The sequence below is a fragment of the Chiloscyllium plagiosum genome, unplaced genomic scaffold (genome assembly GCF_037043375.1).
Source record: "Chiloscyllium plagiosum isolate Xiang-an unplaced genomic scaffold, Cpla_swu_hap1 HiC_scaffold_9, whole genome shotgun sequence".
In the NCBI taxonomy this organism is placed as follows: domain Eukaryota; kingdom Metazoa; phylum Chordata; class Chondrichthyes; order Orectolobiformes; family Hemiscylliidae; genus Chiloscyllium; species Chiloscyllium plagiosum.
The window spans coordinates 70,496,970-70,521,825 of record NW_028270147.1 but is presented as its reverse complement, the minus strand read 5'-3'; the positions used below and the strand labels follow the sequence as shown (position 1 = coordinate 70,521,825).

The following is a 24,856-nucleotide window of genomic DNA, read 5'->3' as shown; positions in this document are numbered from 1 at the left end:
CGTACGCCCCCCCCCCTCCCCCATCCTCTGCAAAGATCTATTGAGCAGTCAAAATCATACAGACCTTGACCACCGCTACTTAAGGTGACTTTGCACTATAAAATACAGGAAAAGGGTGTGTTCATGACTATAAAGAGCAAGAAAAGGTCATTTGGCTGAATAAGACAATCATTTATTTCATAGATATGTTCTCTAACCATATCCCTCAATCATCTTCAACTGCAAGAATGATATCATTTTTTATTTAGGTCATTTCTACTGTCCATTTTAAGGGCCAAGAGCCAAGAAATTTCCTGTCTGTAGTTTTGCTCCCATTTACTTTAATGTGGGTCTGGGTTTACAGAAACACTGTTGAGAAAGTAATTGATCGTTTAGAGAAATCCATCATCTTAATTCTAATGTTCTAATATTTTACTTGGTTTGCTGACATTTGAACGCTTTGCAAATGTTCCTAGACTTCAGTAAAGTAAACTACATTAAGTTAAATTGGAGACGATCCTTGGGACAAACTCTATCCGAAGACAGAGAAATGAGCTGTAAGTAAGTGGGTTGTGCGATCAGTGGCAAATCCCTAATTTCCCATTTTACACTAACACCCACAAGTTAAAATCTCTCCCGATGTGTCTTTGGTTTTGGATTTAGATCAGGACAGGACAGGAGTAATACATGTTGTCCCTGTTGGAAGGCATTAAGGAACCTGCACTGACTGACTGACTGACCGGTTTGTATTTGATTTCTAGATTTATTGAACCAACGTCTGTACTGGGTTGACTCCAAACTGCAAGAGTTGTCTAGCATTGACCTGAATGGTGGGAACAGGAAACGATTACTATTTTCAGAAGAATACCTCGCGCATCCTTCTGCTCTCACAGTTTTTGAGGTAAGGCTAGAATCTGAGAGTGCTTTTGTTGGTGCCAAAGTAATTTTTTAAAAAAATCATCATTTTTAACTTCATTCAATACTAAAGCTTGGGTGCATATTTCTTTCTGCGTTGTCGTGTGAACAGCATGGTGACTCACTGGTTAGCACTGCTGCCTCACAGGGACCCAGTTAAATCCAGGTGACTGTCTGTGTGGAATTTGCACATTCTCCCTGTATCTGCATGGGTTTCCTCCGGTGCTCCAGTTTCCTCCCACAGTCCAAAGATGTGTCGGCTCGGTGGGTTAGCCATGGGAAAGACAGGGTTACAGGGATAGGGTAGGTGGTGGATCTGGGTGGGATGCTGTTCAGAGGGTCAGTATAGACTTGATGGACCTTACAGTTCCATACTGTAGGGATCCTAAATCTTCATCTGTGAAGCCACAGTGAATTTAAGGTACACTCAATTTAAGCAGCTGTTATGCAACTGCGATATCCCAGTGTGGATAAGGCATAGAGCTCACTTGAGTCTGCACTTTGTTTTTTCAACTCTAATAACTGCTGTACAGCTCGTGGAGTAATGGCTGACCCACTGCAGTGCATTATTTTATTCACACAGACATTGTTAGTGTGTGAGCCTAGGTAGCAGGGTAGTTGACCTGAGTACATTGTCTAATCTTCCATCATCTGTCCTTCAGAATCGACGTTGATGTACTTAAACATCAACAATAAACTGAAATCCTGGTTTTCCCAGTTTCCTTCCTCATGCTGCATTCCTTTTATTCCCAATCCAAGGCATCTATCTAGCAGTCTGATTTTTGTTTTTGTATGCCATAGTCCCACAAACCTGTGTTAGAGAGTAGAATTGAGTATATTGATTCAAAATCACAAGCTCCTTGTGGTGTGATTCTGTGATCACCTTCTATACACTGTTAACTGATGACTCTTCAAATCAAATTCAGTGACATCCTGTTTGTGACCTATTGATGGGCATCTTTTTTCCCTGTTGTTTTTGCCTGAATATGAAATACTGACATTGGAACAGATCAGGTTGTAATTTACACTGCTGTAATGGCCAATTACAGTGACTGGAACCTTGTGAGCAAAAGTTAAAATGACACAGTTGCCAGCCACAGCATCGGAGGTGCACTGCCAGATTTCAACTTCCCCTTTTCCCTGCTCCTGTTAACTCCATGAAGGGCTGGCCTTCCAAATCTTTAAAAAAGAGTAACAAACAAAGCAATTAAGCACCAAACAAAGCAACTCTACTGCTTTCAGTTTAACAAATGAAACCATAAGGACAAGCCAACACAGAGTTGCAGTTTACAAGTAGAGCAATACATTTGCGGACTTTCTTAAATCCCAATATCCAAGCACCTTTTGACTCTTGCGCCCTGTCTCACAGCCATTTGCTTTGACTGTTACAGTGTTCATTAATTTGTTTTGCTATTACAGGACAAGATTTATTGGACTGACATTGATCACGAAACTATTTACTGTGCAAACCGGCTGACTGGAAAAGATGTGATATCGCTAGCGAATAACCTGTACAATCTACATGACATCATCATTCTTCATGAACTGAAACAGCCCAAAGGTAATTCCTGTCAGAATCTGCTTGTAGTCTAAACTTTCAATGTGTACTTCATTATTCAACCTTTTTTCTGTTTAACTTTGTCGAGATTTTGAACCTGAAAGTTTTCTTTCTTTAAATAGTTACAAGCTTCTGTGCAGATGGTGTTGCACCAAATGGAGGATGTCAGTACCTGTGCTTGTCAGCTCCCCAAATCAACATCCATTCTCCAAAATACACATGTGCTTGTCCTGACAACATGAAGCTTGGGCAGGATATGAGAAAGTGTTATAAAAGTAAGTGTGTTTTGAATTTGTTAATGCATTTGGGGATTTTTGCTTTTCCAGTTTTTTTGGAGATGACATTTCTTCACATGCTAGAAAAGTGAAGACAAAGGGGTGGCCTGGTAGGTATTTTTAAGATTGTAAAAGTGTTTAATAGGATAGATAAGGAGAAGTTTCCACTTCTGAGGATGATCAAAACTTTGGACTGTAAGATAGTCATTAACAAACCCAGTACAGAATTAAGACAAAAATGTTTTGGGCAAGTGGCAAAGATGCATTTAAAGGGATGTTAGATAGTTGCATGAGAGGGAGAAAAAGGATAGAAAGTTATGTCCTCTGGGTTAGGTGGAGAAAAAGGAAGAGACTCTGGTGAGGCATTAATAGTAGCCTGGATGAGTTAAGCTGAATGATCTGTTTGTGATACACGTTGGTGGCATGGGAAATAGTGAGGAGGAAAGCTTTAGATGACAGTACAATGAACACTGGCTGGTCAGGTGGGCTGAGCAATTGCAAATGGAATTTAAAGTGTGAGCTGATTTGTTGTGGGAGGACTAACAAGGAAAGGAAGCAACAGTTGAATGGTATGAGGCACTCTATCTATGCCCCTTGTGATTTTATAAACCTCCTATGAGGTCACCCCTCAGCCTCTGATGCTCCAGGGAAAACAGCCCCAGCCTATTCAACCTCTCCCTATAGCTCAAACCCACCAACCCTGGAAACATGCTTTCTGGTTGCCACATTATTGGATTGATGTGATTACAGAAGAGAGAGTCCAGAAGATATTTACCAGCAGATTGCCTGGACATTGATCTGGGAAGAGAGATGAAATAGACCAGGGTTGTTTTTGTTACAGCAGAGAAGGCTGAGAGGGGGATCTGGTTGTGGTACACAAAGTTGTGAGGGGCACAGATAGGGTAGATAGTGAAAAACATTTCCATTTAGTAGAGGTGTCAATAACCAGGGGACACAGTTTTAAGGTAAGCAGCAGGAGGTTGGGTGAAAAGTGATTTCCTCAATTCTGTCTTAGAGGGTTATGGGTGCCTGAAAGGATGGTAAGGGTGGAAATCCTCAAGACGTTTAAAAATTATTTAGTTGAGCATTTGAAATGCTATAGCATACAAGGCCAAATGCTGGGAAATGGGATTAGGATAGATGGATGTTTATTGACTGGTGTGGATACAATGGGTCGAAGGACACCCTTTCCATACTGTAAACATGACTCTATAGTCCTCAGGGAGAAAGTGAGGACTGCAGATGCTGGAGATCAGAGCTGAAAATGTGTTGCTGGAATTCCTGCTGGAATCAATTCCTGATTCCTGAAGAAGGGCTCATGCCCGAAACGTCGATTCTCCTGCTCCTTGGATGCTGCCTGACCTGCTGCGCTTTTCCAGCAACACATTTTCTGCTCTATAGTCCTCAGCCCCTGCAAACTGGATCTGGAGCCAAGGGATTTGCTGCCTTCGTGAGTCACTTCAAACTTTTGAATGTTCAGATTGCTGTTTCTGGATCCTGTTTCTTTTTCTGTTTCTGGACTCTGTTTCTGTGCCTTTTCAAAGCAGTTGAAAAGCTTCCAACTGTCCCCTCAGTGACCAGTGGCAAACCAACTGCGAGGCCTGGCACAGCTTCCTTCACTACCGAGGTTCCAGTAAATATAACCGTCACACCTGGTGCAACCATTCTGTTTGGCGTCACTACAGAAGATTCACAACGGCTCTTCCCTGGCAGCACTGACACAGACAATTCAATCCACAGGAACGGTTCCTCACTATCATGTAAGTCTTACAAGATGATGCTCCTCACCAGGTTTTCTTGCAGCGTTTACTCCACGCAACGAGGAGATTTGTTCCCAGGTGACCGCTTCCAGCCTTTACCATGCAGCTCGGAACAGGAGGATAAGAGGTGCCTAAGGACTGCTGGCTGTGATTGACGTTCTGTTGTATTTTTGGATTAAGCTAGTCATATTTCAACATCACTTGGATTAGGGTCATCCCTAACCCTCAAGATGCTGTGGTCAAATGGGATGGTAGCATTTCCCTTTTTCCCTGTCTTCGCTCCACTGTCACGTTCAATGACTCAATGTCAGCAAATTTATCTCCTTTTCCCAACTCTCTCCCTCCCTCCCTCAAATGATTTTTGAATTCTCCGTATGTTTTTCCATTTCCCCCACCATTCCTCAAAACGTGAGCAGTTTCCCTCCTTCAATATTCCTACCGTGTATGTGAACCAAGATTTTAAAATTCTAGGGTGAAATACTACGAATAATAGAAATCTGAAATAAAAACAAAGTGCTAGAAATTCTGATCAGCTCTGGCAGTATCTGTGGAGAGAGAAACAGAGGCCCATCTCTTCTCCTTGGGATCAGAATCCTATTCCCAATCCTAATCAGACCAAAAGCAAAATACATGTAGGCATTTTTAGAGAGTTCTCTGAGCGAATTTCCAGGTTAGAAACCTTCGCAGCTGAAGCATTCTAGAATAATCCAGGAATCTGAGTAGGCAGCACCAAAGTGGGTTGGTGTTGAAATCACACCCCATTTTCATGCTTTATTAAATTTAAAGGCCTTCCCCAGTTATTGAGAGGTAGTGACTAAGGTAGCCAGAGTAGCAACTTGGTTCTGGTGACAGGTTCAGCAGCTGAATACATCGGTTGGTGTGGAGTAGGGGGATTGCTGAAAGGAAGTCATTAGAGAGACCGGGATGCTGTTTCATAGGTATTCAGGAGTTAGAGCAGGTTTTAGTTCCTCTCATTTATCCTGGCTAACTATTATACTAAATCAGTTAGAACTTCTGAAACTTCCCATGCGAACTTAGTTGGGGATTTCCTCAGAGGATTCCCCAAGTGGAGTTTTCAACTTTCAGGGCAGTTTCTGGGGAGTTGGCTGCACTGGGATTTCCACATCTGCTCCATTGGTAACTCCAAACTACATCACTGCAAAGGTTAGCTCCCATTGGAGGATCCAGACCCATGTTAACCTAGTAGTGACCTTTTGGCGCTCTTGATGAAAGCTAACTGACTTATAATTTCAGCACATGCATTTGTGTTTCCAAGCCACTGTTTCCACACTTCTCCTACTCTCTACAGAGCAGACCTTCATCTGGATTTTATCCAAAATAAAGCCGAGACAAAATACTCAGCAAATATTGGCGAAATTGAAGCTTCAGCTGCCTGCCCGTCACCCAGTCTTGAGCTTGCTCTCTCGTGCTCCCTACGTGTACTGTTTTCTCAACAGAACGCTCTGACATTTGAGCAACAGCTAGGAATATTGTAGTTAGAGACAAGAAAACACTGCAGATGCTGGTAGACAAAGTAGACTGGAAGAACACTGCAAACTAGACAGCATCAGGAGAGGGGCGAAGGCAACATTTCGGGTATTAACCCATCTTCAGGAATATAACAGTGGTTTTCTATCTTTTCACAGCTGATGACGGAAAGAAGTTGAGTTCGACTCATGCCATTGTGGGAATTGTTATCCCGATAGGTAGGTGACTCTACTGGTATTTCCCTCCCATCTATAATATCCTTACGTAATTTGTTTTGTGTTAACCGAGAAAAATGTAACACCTTCAATTTTGAAACTTCTGATCACATCCCTGCTCTTGGTAAAGGATTTTAAATTTTGACTTGAGAATTAAGCCCTGCAGACTGCATTTCACATCAGTTTCACACAGGCTACACTGGGAAGAGACACTTTCATCTTCTCAGCCGGGGTGTTCTTTTTAGTTTTGGCAGAGCATGTGGGCATTGCTGACACGTATTTATTTCCCATTCCCGATGGCAGTGGTGAAGAGCTGCCTTCTTCAACCACAGTAGACCATTTTGTATAGGCACACCACGGTGCTGTTATGGAAGGAGTTCCAGGGTTTGACCTCATGACGTTGATGGAACAGCAATTATATTTTCAAGTCAGGACGAAAAGTGACTTGGATGGAAAGTTCCAGGTGGTGGTGTTCCCATCTATCTGATGCCCTAGTCCTTCGAGATGGAAGTGGTTTTGATTTTGGAAGGTGCTGTCTATGGAGCTTTGAAGCTTTTCTGCTGTGCATCTAGTAGATAGTACACCCTGCTGCCCTGAGCGTCAGTGGTGAAGAATGAATGTTTGTATGTATGGTGCCAGTGATGCTGCCTGAACTGCTGTGCTTTTCCAGCACCACTAATCCAGAATCTGGTTTCCAGCATCTGCAGTCATTGTTTTTACCCTGTATGGTGCCATTGGGCTGATTTGACATGGACAGTGTCATTCTTGTTGAATGTTTTTGGAATTGCATCCACCAAGACAAGTGGGATCACATTCCTGACTTGTGCCTTGAGATGGTGGACAACTGTGGGGAGGCAAGAGGTAAGTTACATGCTGCAGGACTCCTAACTTCTGACCTGCTGTTGACACTACAGTATTTATATGGTTAGGTTAGTTAAGTTTCTGGTCAATGGTAACTCCCAGGATGTTAATGGTAGGATATTTAGTAATGGTAATACCATTGAATGTCAAGGGACAATTTTCTCTTGTTGGAAATGGCCAGTGCCTTGCACTTGGTGCAAATGTGACTTGCCACTTCTCAACTCAAACCTGGATGTTGTCCAGGCCTTGCTCAATTTGAACACTGTCTGCCTCAGGAGTTCTGAATATTGTGTAATTGTTACTGCACACCCTGTTTCTGATCTTCTGTTGCGGGTGGGGTGGAGGGGGGGTGAGGAGGATAGGTTAAGGGTGGGGTGGAGGGAGGTGTGGAGGATAGGTTAAGGGTGGGGTGGAGGGAGGTGTGGAGGATAGGTTAAGGGTGGGGTGGAGGGGGGTGAGGAGGATAGGTTAAGGGTGGGGTGGAGGGAGGTGTGGAGGATAGGTTAAGGGTGGGGTGGAGGGGGGTGAGGAGGATAGGTTAATAATGAAGAAGTGAAGGGCCTAGGAGACCCTGAAGGGAAATCCTGAAGATGACCTGCCAAGCTTCCAACAACCATATCCATCTTCCTTTGTGCTCAGTATGATGAGAGTTTTTCTCCTGATTCCCTTCGACTTGTTTTCCTGGGGCTCCCTGATGCTACACTCTGTCAAATGTGACTTTGAAGTCAGTAAGTAAGTACTGCATGATAGAAACTTTGATGACTTCTTCCATCACTTCACTGATGATTGACAGTAGACTTGGCCAGGTTGAATTTGTCTGTGTGGGTTTCCTCCAGGTCCTCAGGTTTCTTCCCACAATCCAAAGATGTGCTGGTTAGGTGAATTGACCATGCTAAATTGCCTGTAGTGTTCAGGGATGTGTAGATTAGGTGCAATAGTCAGGTGTAAATGTAGAGTAATAGGGTAGGGGAATGGGTCTGGGTGGGTTTCTCTTTGGAGGGTCGATGTGGACGTGTTGGGCCGAAGCGCCTGTTTCCGCACTGTAGGGAATCTATGACTTGATGATTCTCTGTGCTACCATGTTGAAGGGGCACAGAATGTACTCTCAGTGGGGAACCTCAATGTGCTTTAATCGGCATGATTAGGCTGCACCACTATTGATCAATCTAGTCAGATCCTGAAGGACATCGCTACCAGACTGGGTCTGCAGCAGGTGGTGAGGATCCCACAAGAGAGAAAAACATACTTGGCCTCATCTTTACCAATTTTCCTGCTGCAGATGCATCTGGACATAACAATATTGGTAGGATTGACCACTGCATAATGTCCTGATCCAATGCACTGCCGCCTGAGCAGCCTAAATGTCATGAGTGCCATCTGGGCCAAGTGCCACAGTTTAGAGATAATGGATGTCCTCACCAAAATGCTGGTTATGCCCACAGTGCCAATTGTTGTGGTATCATCCAGCATGCCATGGAGTCTGGGGGGGTGCCAATCCACTCTTCCAAGCTATTTTGGTGGAGGTGCAGATTTCTGAGCTGAGGCTCCTTAACGACAGCCTCTCCTCTGGGGGAGAATATTTAAAAGGCCTCTGGATGGGTATATGAATAGGAAGGGTTTGAAGGGATATGGTCCGGGTGCTGGCAGATGGGACTAGACTGGGTTGGGATATCTAGTCGGCATGGACGAGTTGGACCGAAGGGTCTGTTTCCGTGCTGTACACCTCTATGACTCTCTAACTTGGGTTTGAAGTGGCCATGTTTCCGATCAGGTCCCAGTAAACAAACAGAAACTCCATACCGAATACCACTGCCCAGATTGATCAGGAGCTGCATGTCATAATTGAGGCTGTGTGCAAGGTGGAAGAAATGTCATTGGGGTGCACCACCTTGGATGAGGCTCAGTGTAATGGTATTGTTACAGTGTCTGAAGGTGGAAGGTCACTGTCTGGGTGTAAAGGCACACCATCACGTTACCCTCCATCCCATCCCCTGCATGGTGACTTAGAACCTTAATAGCGACCCACCGCACCTTTTCCTCCTGGGAAATATGGGCAACCATCTTCTCTGTCTTTGTGCCATAATTTGGTGGAAGGAATCAAAGTGACTAACTGGAACCCATCACCTAGTGGTGATCCATTGGTTTATGACCAGCAGTTGACCCTTGTAGGACAGCACTCTGAGCAGACCTGTCCAGCACAAAAGTAAGTGGTGACTCTGCATCCCATTCCTGCCCGTTCACCCAGCCAAATTCCACAGGCATAGTTCCCAAGTAGAGGAGCTTCAAGTGAAAAGTCTGAGCTCCTCTGGCAAAAAATCCATCCACCTCTGGCTGACCAGTAGGTATTATAAAAAGCAGGATTGGAACCCATGCAAGAAGACCTCTATAAATTTCAAGTCTTTACCACCTTGCTGCGACTGCAGGCCTGGAATTATTTTTAATCAACCTGTTCAGACATGTTGGGATACCCCTTCAGAACAGGGGTTACTGAACCCAGGCCTTCTGGCCTTTAGGCAGCAATACAAGACCCTTGCCTGAATCAATTTATGTATAAACTTGATTTTATCATGAGTTATCCAAAGTTATTATTAATTGCAGTGATGCAATCTAGATTCAAAGTGTGTTTTCTTTTCCTACCCCACCATTAGCACTGGCTGATCAACTCCACATTAAATTCTTATCTCTGAAGTAATCATTTGTGCAGTTTATCAAAGGAAGGACAAGAATCACTACTGTCTATTTGTTGCTGAATGGTTTTAACACATGGGTATCCCTTAATTCACTGAACAAGTTTGTTTTTATTCTTTCAAGTTATCATTAGTTTGGTGTGCCTGGGAGGTGGCTTGATCTGGAGGAACTGGAGAAAGAAAAACACAAAGAGTATGAACTTTGATAACCCAGTCTACAGGAAAACGACAGAAGAAGAGGAAGTGGAGGAGACTCACATTGGGAGAAATGGACAGATTGGCCACGTTTATCCCGCAGTAAGTGTTTCCACTCCTGTCAGGAATTGCCCTGAACAGATTTGTCACATCACTAAGTCCTGCAGTTAGAGGACAAGTTTTCTGCAAGCCAGAGTCTAACTGAGGGCAGACGGATGTGGAAGAGCCGGTGTTGGACTGTGGTGGACAAAGTTAAAAATCACACAACACCAGGTTATTGTCATTGCCCTTCAAAATCTCTTGCTCTTCTAAACTTCAGCAATACAAGCCAAGCCTCTCCAACCTTTCTTCAGAAGACAATCTTCCCCATTCTAGATATTAGTCTAGTAAACCTTCTTTGAACTGCTTCCAAGAAATTTGCAACCTTCTTTATATAAGGTGACCAATATTCCAGGTGTGGTCTTCCCCATATGCTGTCTCACTAAAGCAAAACCTCTCTACATGTGTATTCCATTCCCTATGTGATACAGTAACATTCTGCTAGTTTTACTAATTACTTAATGTATCTTCTGTCCCACCTTTTTGTGATTATCCCCCCACCCCCCCCCCACCCCAGGACATACCAATCCCATTGCATCTTAGAGCTCTGCAGTCTCTCACAATTTGGATAATACAGGTATTTCATTTTTATTCTTCTTTGGGCAATTTCCCATTTGGCCCTCATTAGACCCTGTTTGTCACATCTTTATCCACTCAGTTGCTCTAACTATATATTCTTGTAACCTCCTTGTATGCTTTTCCCAATGTACTTTCCTACCCAACTTTGCGAAATTACCATAAAATTTGCCAACCATTCCTTTGGTCCCTTCAACTAAGTTATTTATTTAGTTAAAAATGGCACAACACCAGGTTATAGTCCAACAGGTTCATTTGGAAAGTGTTAGCTTTCAGAGCGCAGCTCCTTCATCAGGTAACGAGTGGGGTGGGTTCATAAGACATAGACCAACACCGGCACCTCCACAGCTTGGCTACCATCATCATATACATTCTAAACAAAAGTCCCAGAACTGACCGTATGACACATTACTCATCATATTGTCCCAAAGTGAGAAACACCCATTTACGCTGACTCTCTGTTCTTGTTAGCCAGAAAATCCTCTATCCATGTAGTAAGATGCTCCAGCCAGAGCTCCGCTGCTTGCCAGCTCCCTTTCCTTTTTTCCTCTTGCTGCAGTTTTTCTTCCCCCCAACGTTTAACTTCATAAAGTACCCTACATGGCGGGGATGGAGAATGGAGTCCGAGAGCATCCCACACGGGCTGGGTCCTGGCAGGAAGTCATGGCAGCAGAGTGACTGTGGGCTCGGGCTGGGAGCAGAGCGAGTGCGGGCTCGGGCTGGGAGCAGAGCGAGTGCGGGCCCGGGCTGGGAGCAGAGCGAGTGCGGGCCCGGGCTGGGAGCAGAGCGAGTGCGGGCCCGGGCTGGGAGCAGAGCGAGTGCGGGCCCGGGCTGGGAGCAGAGCGAGTGAGGGCCCGGGCTGGGAGCAGAGCGAGTGCGGGCCCGGGCTGGGAGCAGAGCGAGTGCGGGCCCGGGCTGGGAGCAGAGCGAGTGCGGGCTCGGGCTGGGAGCAGAGCGAGTGCGGGCCCGGGCTGGGAGCAGAGCGAGTGAGGGCCCGGGCTGGGAGCAGAGCGAGTGCGGGCCCGGGCTGGGAGCAGCGCGAGTGCGGGCCCGGGCTGGGAGCAGCGCGAGTGCGGGCCCGGGCTGGGAGCAGAGCGAGTGCGGGCCCGGGCTGGGAGCAGAGCGAGTGCGGGCCCGGGCTGGGAGCAGAGCGAGTGCGGGCCCGGGCTGGGAGCAGAGCGAGTGCGGGCCCGGGCTGGGAGCAGAGCGAGTGCGGGCCCGGGCTGGGAGCAGAGCGAGTGCGGGCCCGGGCTGGGAGCAGAGCGAGTGCGGGCCCGGGCTGGGAGCAGAGCGAGTGCGGGCCCGGGCTGGGAGCAGAGCGAGTGCGGGCCCGGGCTGGGAGCAGAGCGAGTGCGGGCCCGGGCTGGGAGCAGAGCGAGTGCGGGCCCGGGCTGGGAGCAGAGCGAGTGCGATCCCGGGCTGGGAGCAGGAACAGACAAGCCCAGGTCGGCCACGGGAGACTAAACCTAAACAGAGGCCAGTGCGGGGAGGCAGCATGGCCTCGCATTCAGAAGCCCGGTGCGCACGGACTCCATGAAAAAAGACTACAACTTGAGTACTTTAAATAAACTTTTTATTCTCATTCTGGACATTTTAAACTCTGTATTCCCATGTTATTCTTTTTAAAAAACTATTTCAATTCTGTACCTCGGAACCCTGTACCTTGGATGGCACCAAGAGATGACATTACACATTTTTCACTGCACACATTCAAGTGCATGTAGCAGTAAAAGCCATTCAGTGCAACCCTTAGACTACAAGCTTTTAATTTCTGCAGTAACCTTAGATGTGACACCTTATCAAATGTCTTCTGGAAATCTAAGTACTGTACATCTACTGAGTTCCTTGGGTGCAAAGCATGTTACATCAAAGAACTCCAGTAGATTGGTCAACAATAATTTTCCTACTGCAAAATCATGTTGACTCTACCTGAACACCTTGAATTTATTCAAATGCACTGGTGTGATTTCTTTTACAAGAGTTCATAACATTTTCCCTACGACAGATGTTAAGCTAACTGGCCTGATGTTTCCTGCTTTCTGCCTCCTCTCCTTTTTGAATAAAGGAGTTACACTTGCTATCTTCCAGTCTAATTGGATGTTCCCAAATCAAGTAAGTCTTGGTAAAATAAAACCAATGCACCAGTTATCATCATTTTGAGAAATTATAGGGTGAAGTTCATCAAGACCTAGGGACTTGACATCTTGCCACTCCAGTTGTACTGGAACCACTGCTCTATTTGATCTACTTTAATGATTTGGACTCGGCTGTGGGGCAAGGTAGGATTGTTGCTGGCTGCAGTTTCAAAATTGCAGAAGACTTGGAAATATTGGTAAAAGTGAGGCAGATTACAATAGGCATCAAGGTTAGACATATGACAGATGACAGTTAACGTAGATTGATGAGAATAGTGTGAGGCAGTCCATGTCAAATGGTACAATTTTAAAGGGTTTGTAACAGCAGAGAGACCTGGAGATGTTTGTGCGCAAATTTTTAAAAGTGGCAACACAGGTCCACAAAGAATTTGCTAAAGAATAAGGAATCCAGGGCTTTATAAATAGTAGAGTACAGAAACTAGGAAGCGTACAGATCCTCTATAAAATACTAGTTCAACTCCAGCTGGAATACTGAGTCAAATTCTGGGCACCTCAACTTAAGAAGGGTGTGAAGCTTTTGGAGAAGGTACCGAAGTGGTTTACTGGAATAATTCCACAGATAAAGAATCACTGTTCCATGCGTAGACTGGTGATTGTTCTCCTTCAAGCAAAGAAGGCTAAGAAGAAATTTGATAGAGATAATCAACATTATGAAAGATTTAATTAGAGCAAATAAAGAGGAACTTGTTTCCAATGACAGAAGGGTAACCATTAAGCAAAGGCTTTTAATGTGCTTGGCAGAAGCGGTGACATGAGGACAAACCTTTTAATGCAACAAATAGTTAGGATTTGAAATGAATTACCTAATAGGTGGTTACAGTTTCAATCATAGATCTGTTGCAAAATTAAGTAATACCTAATCAAATTTCTGTCAGAGTTTGTTTTGCTCTTTTATCCTTGTACATCAAATGCAGTTGGAGTGGATTACAGGAAGCTCCATGAAGAAACTTTTAAATTATCTTCGTATGCTTTTCCGCGATATTTACACAATGTAAAAGTAAAATAAGCTGGTAGAGTTTGTGCTCACTGGAACAACAACAGTCTATGACTGTTGCTAGTCTATTCTGCACCTTTTTAAAACATGAATTTACATTTCCTTTTCAAGAAAAGTGTCTTTTTTTTTATTGACAGCGAGTTGCACTCAGTATGGAGGATGACGGATTACCCTGAGGCGTGCTGTGTTGCTCACATTCACTCGCTCTGTAGGCTCCTCAAGCGGATGGTGCAGCAGCTGGGATGATCAAGACTGGACATGCAATCACCTAATGGGAAAATTTGTAACATCCAAAAGATACATATTTTTATATTAGCCAAACATTTTACACTTTATATAGAAACAAAAATTAATTGGATGTTTTCTTGCTCTGATGGTACACTGTACCCATTCTTGGAAAACAAGGCCTTGACTGAAAGAGTTAAATTCAAATTCTTAAAGTTTGTACATAATTGTGGTGTCACCCTTGTAAGCATAGCCTCTTCAAAGCTATATTTATAGAGTTTGTAAATAAACTTACCTGAGTGCGCCACAGTTTAACATTTTACAGAGAGCTACTGGGGTATTTAAAAATGGTATTTATTTATCGATCTGTTTCCTGGATAAACTTGGGTAATGTAGATATAAAATGCAAGTAGGAAATATTTTCACCTTGATGCATTTTGCATTTTCTGTACAGTAAAATCTTATTTGCATATATGTTTATATGAGAGAATGTATTTATAAAATTGGGAAATTTTGAGGAAAATGCTCATTTCTGCTGGCATTTGCTTTTCATGTCTAACATATGTAGCGTCTTCTCTGTTGTAAGTGGATTCTGATTCTCTCTTCTGTATTTGACCTTTACATTAACTGTTTCTTTTCAAAAGAGCAGCGTTCTTATGTTATAGTCTAAAGTTTTTCCTTTTTACAAATGGCATGTTTTTTAAAAAAAATGGAAGCTGGGGTGAGAACCAGTTGAGGAACAATGACATGATGCATTAAGCCCATTGAGCTGGAAACAATAAACTTGGCTTTGTGCCCCTGCATTGTGAGACAGGGAACAAATCAACTCTTTTATTCCTGTACCTAATTGTATTCAGGCGCAAGTAATGGAAACCGTGTAAGAGCAGAATCTGTCTGCTAAAATGGCTGCCACCTTTAGGCTGATACGTGAGGAATGGTAGCTTGCACAAAGTGCCAGTGAAACATTCCTCAGTATCTTCAAGGAGATGGGGCACCTTGGAATAAGGAATAATTAAAGAAAAACTGCTGAGATTCAGTGTAGTGTAAAATGTACATATTGGATCTGCAGTAAAGATCAAATGAAAAATCTGACTTTTGTGCACCCGGAGGATTGATTTCCTGAAAATAGCCAAAGGTTTTATAATGGAACAAAAGACACTAAAAATGTTTACTACTTTTTCATTTTTAAAACTAATTAAATATTTTTGTGCCGAAATAAGCTAAAAGTTTCTCAAAGTCAATACCAGGTAAACCCTGTGTACTTGCTTATTTGTAATTTATTTAACTTTTATCAATCATTGGGGCTGTTGATTGTGTTCATTTTGTTTTTATCGGGGTATATTGAAGGGGGTATTTTTGGTTTGTGTTTGTATAAAATTTGAAATTCCCTAAAACCGTTTTTAAAAAAAATTAAAGTAGTAATCTGAAATGAGAATTGTATAGCTTTTTGTGGCTATCATCAAGTTGCCATGTATTGCAATTACTTGTTTGAATAGTCTGGAAGCATTTTTTAAGACAGGAAATGAAGTGATGTTTCAGGTTCATAACCCTTTGTGTATGAGCTTATGTCTGTCTGTCTCTCTCTCTCTCTCTTTCTACTGTTTATTTATGGCATTTTCTGCTTTGATTTCAGACTTCCAGCATCCCTCTGTCACCACCATTCCCTCCCCAACCTCTGTCAACCCAGGAGCACGGTATGGACCCCTCTCACCACTAGATAAATTCCACTGGGAGCAGGATGCAGCACTTAGTTATGCATTATTTGTCCACTTAAAGCTTCCAGTTAACTTGGAAGCAAGCTTAATGATGACTCCTCCATGGAGCAAGTGGACAGCATTGCCGCTATGTCTACCAATGCATTACTAGTGAGCCATAAAATGCAGCCCAGTCTTAATGATATTCTTAACCTACACTTTGACTCTGTAACCATATCCATGTAATGACAGCAGGTTCTTTTTAGGTGAAGATCATAGGCCAAGTCACACCGAGACAAGACTTCCTGATTTGTGGTTCCTGAAGACAAGATAATAAAGTAGTCGAATAGTTATAGAAACTCAGGTTTCCCTCCACAATTGTCACAAACTTATTGGAACTTGATATTTTAGTGTGTACCTGGTTACACAATGTAGCTTTGTGTCTCTGAGTCAGACAGTGTGATTTTAGGCACCCGTTTTCTGAGTTTGGATGTACAGCTACTGCCACACCGTTATCACAGCCTGACCAGTCGCATGTCTCAACCATTTGGTTGGCATTGCTTGGAGTCCACAACGCGAGGCACGTTCACAGCCACTTGCACCAATCTAATACATCCCTACTCACTTTCAACAGACTTTGAAACCAGCAGCAGGAATTGAGAATCTTAGTCTGAGCACCAGTTCATTTCATACTTTCCGAACGGCAGAGATTTTACACCAGTCAGCATGACAAGTGCCTGTTGGTTGAAAGTATTGCCTGATGTACGTATTCTCCTTAAAGTCTAATTACAGATTTACAGGCCCCAATGAAGGTTCTTTTCAAAGTATACTCTACTGACTTTAATACGCTTCGAAATATACTAATGTTGTTGAAAGTGCTTTACAAATGCATATGTTTTCCTTCCGTTCTGGTAGTACTGAAGGATCTCCACCTGAGATGTTGACATCCTTTCTCATTCTGATACTTGCTGGGTTTTAGTGTTTTCTGACTTATGCTTAACTTATTTGATCATTTGGCCAATTTCCTATACTGCAGCAGTGACTTCAAAAGTTATTGACTGTCTGGAAAGTGCTTTGGGATGTCTGCTGATCATGAAAAGTGCTCCATAAATGCCACTCAGCCTTAACTTTTTTTTTTCTTTATTTCAATAATTCCCGTAAAACTTCATTTTCATTGGTCCTTCACACTTTTTCACTTAGTCATTTGTCATGATCTTGTTTCTCTTTTGCAACATAATTCAACTCTATAAATCAAGATTTGTAAATAATTAACAATTGAGTGTGTAAAGTAAGTCAGATCGAACAATGAGAGATCAGTGTCACTTGTATTATTGGAATGCTACAGCTGGTGAGCATACATGATAGTAGAAATGGCATTCTTATTGCTTAGATCAAAATCTATTTCTTCACTGTGCATGTTTACTGGATTCATCGATGAAATGTTGAAAATCATTGGTGCAGAATATTCATGGAGGGTCTAAGCCTTTGAAGCAAATATGTTGATTGAACTCCCAAAGATTAATTGTATTTCAAGGAAAACTCTCCCACTGACTAGATGACTATCTGGAATTTCTTGTTTTTAGTCGGTCACTTTCTTGTTTGCGTGTCTTCTGGGAGCTACCTTGAAGAAAGCATTGGTGAAGGGTTGAGGTAAACTTGCCACTCACCTGTTTGCCTGAAGCTGTTGGGTAGCTCAGAAATTGGAGACTCTAGGAAGATTTCATACCATGTCAGGAGAAATCTAATGAATGTCCATAAAATCAGAACATACTCAGCATGTGGTCAGAGACTATGTTTAATCACAAGACTTTGTTCAAGGTCAGTAAAAAAGCTAATCAAATACAAGTTACCAATACACTCACATCGTCGAGATAAATTCCAATAATCACTTCTTTATCAATAATCATGACTTCATTTCTATGATTGCTATGACGACGCACCCACTAATTTCTGTTGTTGCCATCTTGGAAGTCTGAGACAAGGGGATGTCATGGTTTCCAAATGGTCACATACGTAACTTTGTTGCCTTGTTTTCCTTTACTTATGATTTCCATTTGCTCCACAAAGGACAACCTGTAAAAGGAGCTCACATTTTAGAGATCGATTTACATTTACAATCCTTTTTCTAATTTTGTTTTGCTTTAACTACATCCTTTATTATTTCTGCAAAGACCATTGTTGATTTGTAATGGTCAGAGAGTAGGCCTGCTGTAGGAAAAGCAACTGTTCACAAAGGGATTTTAAATATCCAGCTGAACACTTAATGCTAAGAATTAGAAGAGAGGCTCATGTAGTACTCCAAAACAGAGAAACTTCTCCACCTAGCTGGTTAATGAATGGATCCGCAAATCTAGATTGTCAGAGAGAATCCTAGAGATAACGTGAGGGTTATCTGTCTGAAAAAAAGGACCAACTATTTCATATTTGTTCATGGGATGGGGGGGGTTGCTGGAAAAGCCAGTTTTTGTTGTCGATCCTTAGTTGCCTTTGAGATTGTCCGAGTGAGCCTTGGATCATTGCAATCCATGTGATGTGTGTATTAGAAAAGGAGTTCCAGGAATTTGAGCCTGCAGTAGTCAAAGCACAGCGATTCGATTTAAAATTATGATGGCCAGTGTTGTAGAGGGGACCTCTCAGGTGTTGATAGTTGTCCTTTGCACCTACTGTGCTTGTTCTTTCAAGTCTGAGAGATTACTGATTTTTGTGTCTGTTCCTGAAGAAGGCTGGGTGATTTGCTACAGTGTGTCTTGTGGGTGGTTCACATGGCAGTGGCTGTTTCAATAGGGAAGGGAGTGAACATTTAAGGTTGGGGATTGAGTACCAGTCAAGCAGGCTGCTTTGATTTGGATGATATTGAGCTTTTGAGCATTGGCATTGTAATGATCCTGGTAAGTGCAGTATATTCCACTTCTACTCCTGGCCTGTGCCTTGAAGCTAGTGGGCAGGCTTTGAAGGTTGAGGGGTCAGTTCTTTGCTGCACAATACCCAGTGTCTGACCTGCTGTTTTAGCCATGATATTTGTGTTTTAGTCTGTTTTTGGCGACATCTCAGGATGTTAATTTTAGCACATTGAGAAATAGTAATGCCATTGATTGCTTAAGGGGAGGTGATTAAAGTATCTTGTTCAAGACTGCTATTATTTGGAACAAGTATGCTATTTGGCAATTCTAGCCTGACTGTGGTCCAGCCCCTACAGTAACTGAATGTGGACTATTGCAGTGTGTTAGAGTTATGAATGGAGTTAAGTGTGACACACACATCTTCATTGCTGATTTTGAATAGGCAAAGGAAGGAAGGCTCTTGATGAAGTAGTGGGAGACGAATGGTGGAAACTACAGCCCTGTGAAACTCCTGCAGTGATTGGCCTCCAATGGCAACACCCATTCTTAGTCTGTGCTTCATAATACCCTGACCAATGGGGAGTTTCCACTTCACATTGCTGTCTTCAATTTTGTTAGGCCTTTTGAAACATTGGTCAAATGCTATCTTGCCCTCACATTTTGAAATTTACCTTCTTTATCCATATTCACAACTGTGCTCTAGTGAGGTCTGGATTTGAGTGAACCTAATAGGAACTAAACTCAACCTGTGTGACCAGGTCATGAGAGAGCAATTAAATAGCATACTCAGTGACAACGTCACTCACTTTGTTGATAGCTGAGACTGATATAGATGGACAGGACAAAACTGAGCAATTTTCCACTTTGATCAGCTGCCAGTATTGTATCTGTACTGGGAACAGCTTGGTTTTGAAGTGTAACTTATTCTGAAGCACAAGTCTTTAGCACAACAGTGTGAGTCTTATTGGAGCACATATCTTTTGCCATATCTCGTGTCCTGTGCCAGTTCTTGACATGATGCGGAGTGAATGGGTGAAGACCAGCATCTATGATGCTGAGGTCCTTGGGAGGAGGTCAAGATGAAACCTCCACTTGGCACTTCTGGTTGAAGGTGATTTTGAATGCTTCAGTCTTATGGACATCCAATTGAGATTCCTCTTCTCAGTTGCCTAATTGTCAATCTAGTATTCACATGTATACCTTTTACATTCTATAATGGTACAGCCAAGATGCACGCAAACTCCCACAGACTTAGTCAGCTGTGAGACAATCCATTTTAGTGATATTGGTTGAGGGATAAATATTAACTAGAGTACTATGCGAACTCCTCTGCTTTTCAAATACTGCCCTGAGATCTATTAAATGTAGCTGAGCTGCTAGCTGCTATAGCTCATGGGAAAGAGAGCATTTCCGAACGTTCAGGGGTCCCTCAAACCAGCTTTAAGGCATCATCCTAGTTCAAAGCTTAAAACTTTTGATTCAAATGAGAGTGCTGTCCTTGAACAAAGAAAGATGAAATTGGGAGACAGAGGGACTCATTCAATTTTGTTATTTAATGTGGTAAAGTAAAAATGCTTCCAGCCAATAAGAAAGCTTGAATATTTTTATACAATGCAATACTTTTATTCCATTTTGTTTATTCAGTGTTTGATACCAGCGGTGATACTTTGCAAAAAGATGAGTAATTTTTGTTGGTTCGACTGGAAAATCATTTTATTTTATGAAACTTTCAAAAAATTTGACAGTCTGACACTGAGAAATAGAAAATTGAGTAAGAAGAAAAATCTGAAGAGAGTGGAGAATAGTTTAAGAACCAGGCTTCAAACTGACAAATAGAAAGATAATGTTGAACATTCTGCAAAGTTAATAATGAATGTACAGAAATATTTATTATTGAGGGTATGGACATCCAGACACATTCATTGGCTCATGTGCCTAATGGTCAATCTAGCATTCAATAATGGTACAGACAATCTGCACACAACTGTTTAAACATGCAAACAAACATGGAAGTAATAAAATATATGATTTGCATTTAACACTCACAAGAACTGAGGAGCAGAAGTTAGTGTGGGTACACTAGTATCATCGGGAGTAGTGCTATATTCACCATGAAGAGAGGTTGGCAACAGCAGAAGGAAGAAATGCTGCCAGTGCAGAAACAGGCAGGCTTACATAATTGTACTGCGGCCAGCATAGTTATACTTAGAGTTAAGATTGTCAAAGTCAGTAGCTTATTAACCATACACTGAAGTAGGATTCACTCATACTTGGTTGGATTTGGTGAAAGCTGTTAGCTTGTCCTCTATACAAGGAAACAACCACAAACAGTCCTGCCACATTACACGACACTGAACAACTAAGCCAACTGGTGCAATGATGTAGAGGACAATGATACTTTTAAATTATGTTTGAATCAATATTTAATCAAATAATTTGTGTACGCCATGTTTCATTTTAGGATGATACTGATTATGTTATGGTAAACCCGTTAATAAAGTGATTAGTTGATCTACATATGCAGCCTTTCTTGACTCTGACAAAAAAATAATTATGTTAAATGACAATGTGCAGCATTTTCATGGTCTTTCAATACTAATTAGAACTCGACATTTCAAGCTTATTAAATTTCAGCTATCTAATACGCCCTGATCATGGAATTTAAATCTTCAACCATAGTTACTTCCATAGGATGAAGCAAAGATTCAGCAGACATCTTTTCCACTATTCTTTCAATAGTTCAAATGCATGGTCTCATACCAAATTGTCTTTTTGAACTGTCTTATCGTTCAGGATCATTGGTTAGCCCTACGCATTAATAGTATAACTGTGGTTGTGAATTTAAATGAACTGTATAAAGAACTTCTACTCCATAAGCTAAACTGGATGAAGTTATTTTTAAATAAAGGCCAATATCACATATTGAGATAGTACTCAAATAAATGAAACAAAATGCAGTGAGCTCCTACACTTGATCTCTGTTTATTTCAGCCAGAAAACTACAACTGGCCTGAGCATCCTTGAACTGCAGAGGGAAAAAAAGTAAGAAGTGTTTGTGCTATAGTGTGCTAGAAAGTCACTCTGAGACAGACCAGAATGTGACCATATTTTAGCCCCTGCTCTGAACAGTTCGATGCCTTCAGTTAGGGTGCACCAACTTACTGTTTAGACCCTAGATTCACTCCAGTTAATTCTGTAAGACCATGTAACATAAGTCAGCATTGGAGGGGAGAACACTACAAAGAAAATTCCACCTGCTTGCAGGCTTCCTACTTTCCCTTATTAATGTTCAATTATGGATAGCTTAGTCAAGACCATCACATTCCTTTATGAAATGACCTGTTCACTTACTGTTTTCTGAGTTCTTGAAATCTTTGATCTAGATTGTTCCTGCTCCACGTGTCTGAGGCGACGACAACCAAACCTTTTGCTTGTACAATTTGTGACAGGCGCACTAGCCAAGCTGGCAGGTAAAGAAAGCAGATTTTAAATAATATATAACCAGCAACCAATCAGCACCAAGCACTGTGGCAATGTCTTCCACTTGATCTGTGTAACATCAGCAGTTATTATTCATTGGATAAATGAACTTCATATTTCATAACAAATATCTATTCCAGTTTTAAAATATTGCATGCATATTTAAAGTCCACAATAACAGAGAGTTTTGAAGCTAAGTTACCAATTAAAAGTCCTGGGAGATTCTTTGCCCATCTCTTATCTTCCAAAATCTCAAATAAAGCCTTCCTTGCCTTTTTTTATTTATGAACATCTCCATGATCATCACTGTGAGACCTTTGTCTGCCTCTAGTTAAAATACACTTGTCTTTCCCTCAATCCTCATCATGTTAAAACTGATATTGGTGAGATTTTTTGTTGTAGCTCAGTGTTCACCAAAACTGCAAACAAAAAATTCTTCCGTCTCTTGTTTCTGACTTTGCAACTGAGAGGCTTATAAAATGTAAGCCTGCCTTAACTAGTTTAAGTTATCTCCTGCTTCTTTTCAGCTTTGTTTCCTATCTAAGGGGTAACAGTCTCTAGCTAAACTTGACAAAATTAACAAAAAGGGATCCCTGAACCCCTTCAAAATTTAAAAGATGTTAACTTTGTGAAATTGTGCTTGGCGAACATTTATTCATGTGTTCTTAAAGAGAAGTTAAATCATACTAGAATGCTTCTCTGTCTGCATATCGGAATTAAACTAAAAGATAATCAACTACTTCTCTGGTCCCCTGACCCCGCAACTCCTCAAACAAAAGGTTGGGCAAGCATTTTTTTACAAAGGGGTAATAAAAGCATGAATCATGCTTTAATGAGGAATACTGTCCATAAATATCTGAGCACAGAAATAAACAATTTGGTTCAATGTGCTGACTACCTCATCTCACCTATCAGCATACCCTTCAGTTTCTTTCTCCATTATAATGTTAACTTTAAAATCTGCAAATCTATCAATATTAATAATGTCAACTCTTCCATTTGTTAATCCCATATGTTAACCACTTCAGGTAAAGAAGGTTCTTCATTTGGATTTATTAATGATTGTAATATATTTGTGTTGCTCATTTTTCTCACAAGTATCTTCTCCGCACCTCAATGTCTCCTTATATTCATAATTCTAAAGATTTCTATCAGATCAACCCTCAGCTTTATCTTTGCTGGAGAAATATTGTGTAATTTGACCTTTTTTTAGTCACTTCTGGAACAGCCTAGAAAATAAGAACAGGAAATCAATTCAGACATATTTATAAATATCTACATGACACCTGGGAATCTCATTAGAAAGTCTTCAGTAAGATACTTTGAAAACAGGCAAACTTGAAAAGTAAGCTGGAATAGAATCTAAATGAACTCATGTGGGATGTGTGCAGACTCTTAAAAGGGAAACAGAGGTCGTTAAGCTATCTTATAATCACCTCTAAAATGAAAGGATTCACATAATTATTGAGGTCGACTCCAGCCCCCTTGCCTCCCCTGTTTAATGCTGTGGTGTTGTTGGCCAAGCGCAGTCTGAATAGACTTTGGGTAGAAATCAATTACCTCTCACCTAAATCAATTAACGCCAGAGTGGCAACGTTGCTGGATATCTGTCCCATCCAGATGGCAACTGCAGTCCTTTGAATAGGCAATTAATGCCCATTTAAAGGCCTTAGCCCAACCTGACTGGTCATCAAGCCACAAATGGGCAAGACAGTCACCATATGGGAGCCCAAAAAGCAAACTCTGGTGTGTTTGCTTGCAGGCTTCTGAGGAAGGACCTTCATCATCAGGGGCACGGCGATTGTTGGAGAAACCGGGCTTCGTGAATGGAGTGCCTCCCGGGAGCTACCTGGTTGCCCTTAAGCTCAGATGTGGCCTGGGACTGGCCTTTGAGGTGCCAGTTCCATTATATGGGGCAGGCTTCCCTCCAGAGGAGGTGATGTGGGCTCTCACTGGCTCTCTGCTGAATTACATCCTGCTGATTGGGTGTGCAGCTGGCTCTGCTGTACACACTGATCACAGAGTCCCCCAGTGACAACAGGAAGGTCTGTACCATGGTGATTGGAGGCTGTGATTTGCAATTCCACAGTTCATGGGTGGAGACATTCAACACCTAAAACCTTTTGGTTTTTACCAATTACCAAGCTATCAAATCCTTAGGCAGATGTATTCTAATTCGTTTAAAGCTATATGATGTAATGAAATCAGATGCACTGGAATGCATTATTACATTATTTGGAAATGAATAATGATTAAAAGAATGGCCATGTCTACTTGATTATTCTCCCTACCTTCCTTGATGCAAACATTATTTTTGTGAAGATAGTGGCTTGTTAGACTTGCAGTATTGTTGGTTGTGATGGCCTGAAGACTACTTTAGGATGACAAGTGCAGAATGGCACCACATCACAGCACAAATAATCATTGAATAATAGTTGAAAGGGGGAGTAGGTGTAGGAAATGAACACTTGCCTGAGCAAATGTTCCCTTAGTTTTACTTATGGTGTCTCTAAGCTTTTCTATTCCTGTCTTGGATAGTGTCAATTCCTGGTGGTAAAGAGATGGTGTCTGTGATCAGGAAGTAAGTGTCAAGTTTTCCTGCTGAGCATGCTAAAATTGTACCAGCAACCAAATACATTATCCCTTAAACTGTCAGTTGTAGAGCAATCTCATTGTTTCAATCAACTTTTCATCCTCCTTACCCTGCAATTACCATGACATCGCCAAATTAAATGCAAAGTCAGGGTTAAAAAAAAGTAATTTTTGACATGTAAGCACAGAGAAACCTAGGTGGGAAATTCACATTGTCTAAGCTTTCAAACCCTTTAATTAAAATATTATTGAACAAATACGGCAAGA

General features: G+C 42.0%; 2 protein-coding genes across 8 annotated transcripts in view; one reads left to right on the top strand and one right to left on the bottom strand.

Moving 5' to 3' along the window:
* Positions 1–21,032, top strand: part of lrp8 (low density lipoprotein receptor-related protein 8, apolipoprotein e receptor) — a 114,935-nt gene extending 93,903 nt beyond the window's left edge. For 4 of the 6 annotated variants that reach the window (XM_043699610.2, XM_043699607.2, XM_043699614.2 and 1 more), the window contains 7 exons: positions 741–880; positions 2,314–2,455; positions 2,575–2,727; positions 4,272–4,487; positions 6,134–6,193; positions 9,863–10,035; positions 13,896–21,032. In XM_043699610.2, coding sequence (XP_043555545.2) covers positions 741–880; positions 2,314–2,455; positions 2,575–2,727; positions 4,272–4,487; positions 6,134–6,193; positions 9,863–10,035; positions 13,896–13,934 — 923 coding nt within the window. In that variant the 3' untranslated portion in view covers positions 13,935–21,032. The remainder of the gene's footprint in view (positions 1–740; positions 881–2,313; positions 2,456–2,574; positions 2,728–4,271; positions 4,488–6,133; positions 6,194–9,862; positions 10,036–13,895) is intronic. The other 2 variants (XM_043699608.2, XM_043699609.2) reach the window with 2 other exon arrangements.
* Positions 17,457–24,856, bottom strand: part of LOC122554494 (uncharacterized) — a 75,348-nt gene continuing 67,948 nt past the window's right edge. The window contains exons 18-19 of one of the 2 annotated variants that reach the window (XM_043699615.2): positions 21,869–21,980; positions 17,457–17,750 (exon numbers count right to left, since the gene is read on the bottom strand). In XM_043699615.2, coding sequence (XP_043555550.2) covers positions 17,666–17,750; positions 21,869–21,980 — 197 coding nt within the window. In that variant the 3' untranslated portion in view covers positions 17,457–17,665. The remainder of the gene's footprint in view (positions 17,751–21,868; positions 21,981–24,856) is intronic. The other variant, XR_006313007.2, reaches the window with a different exon arrangement.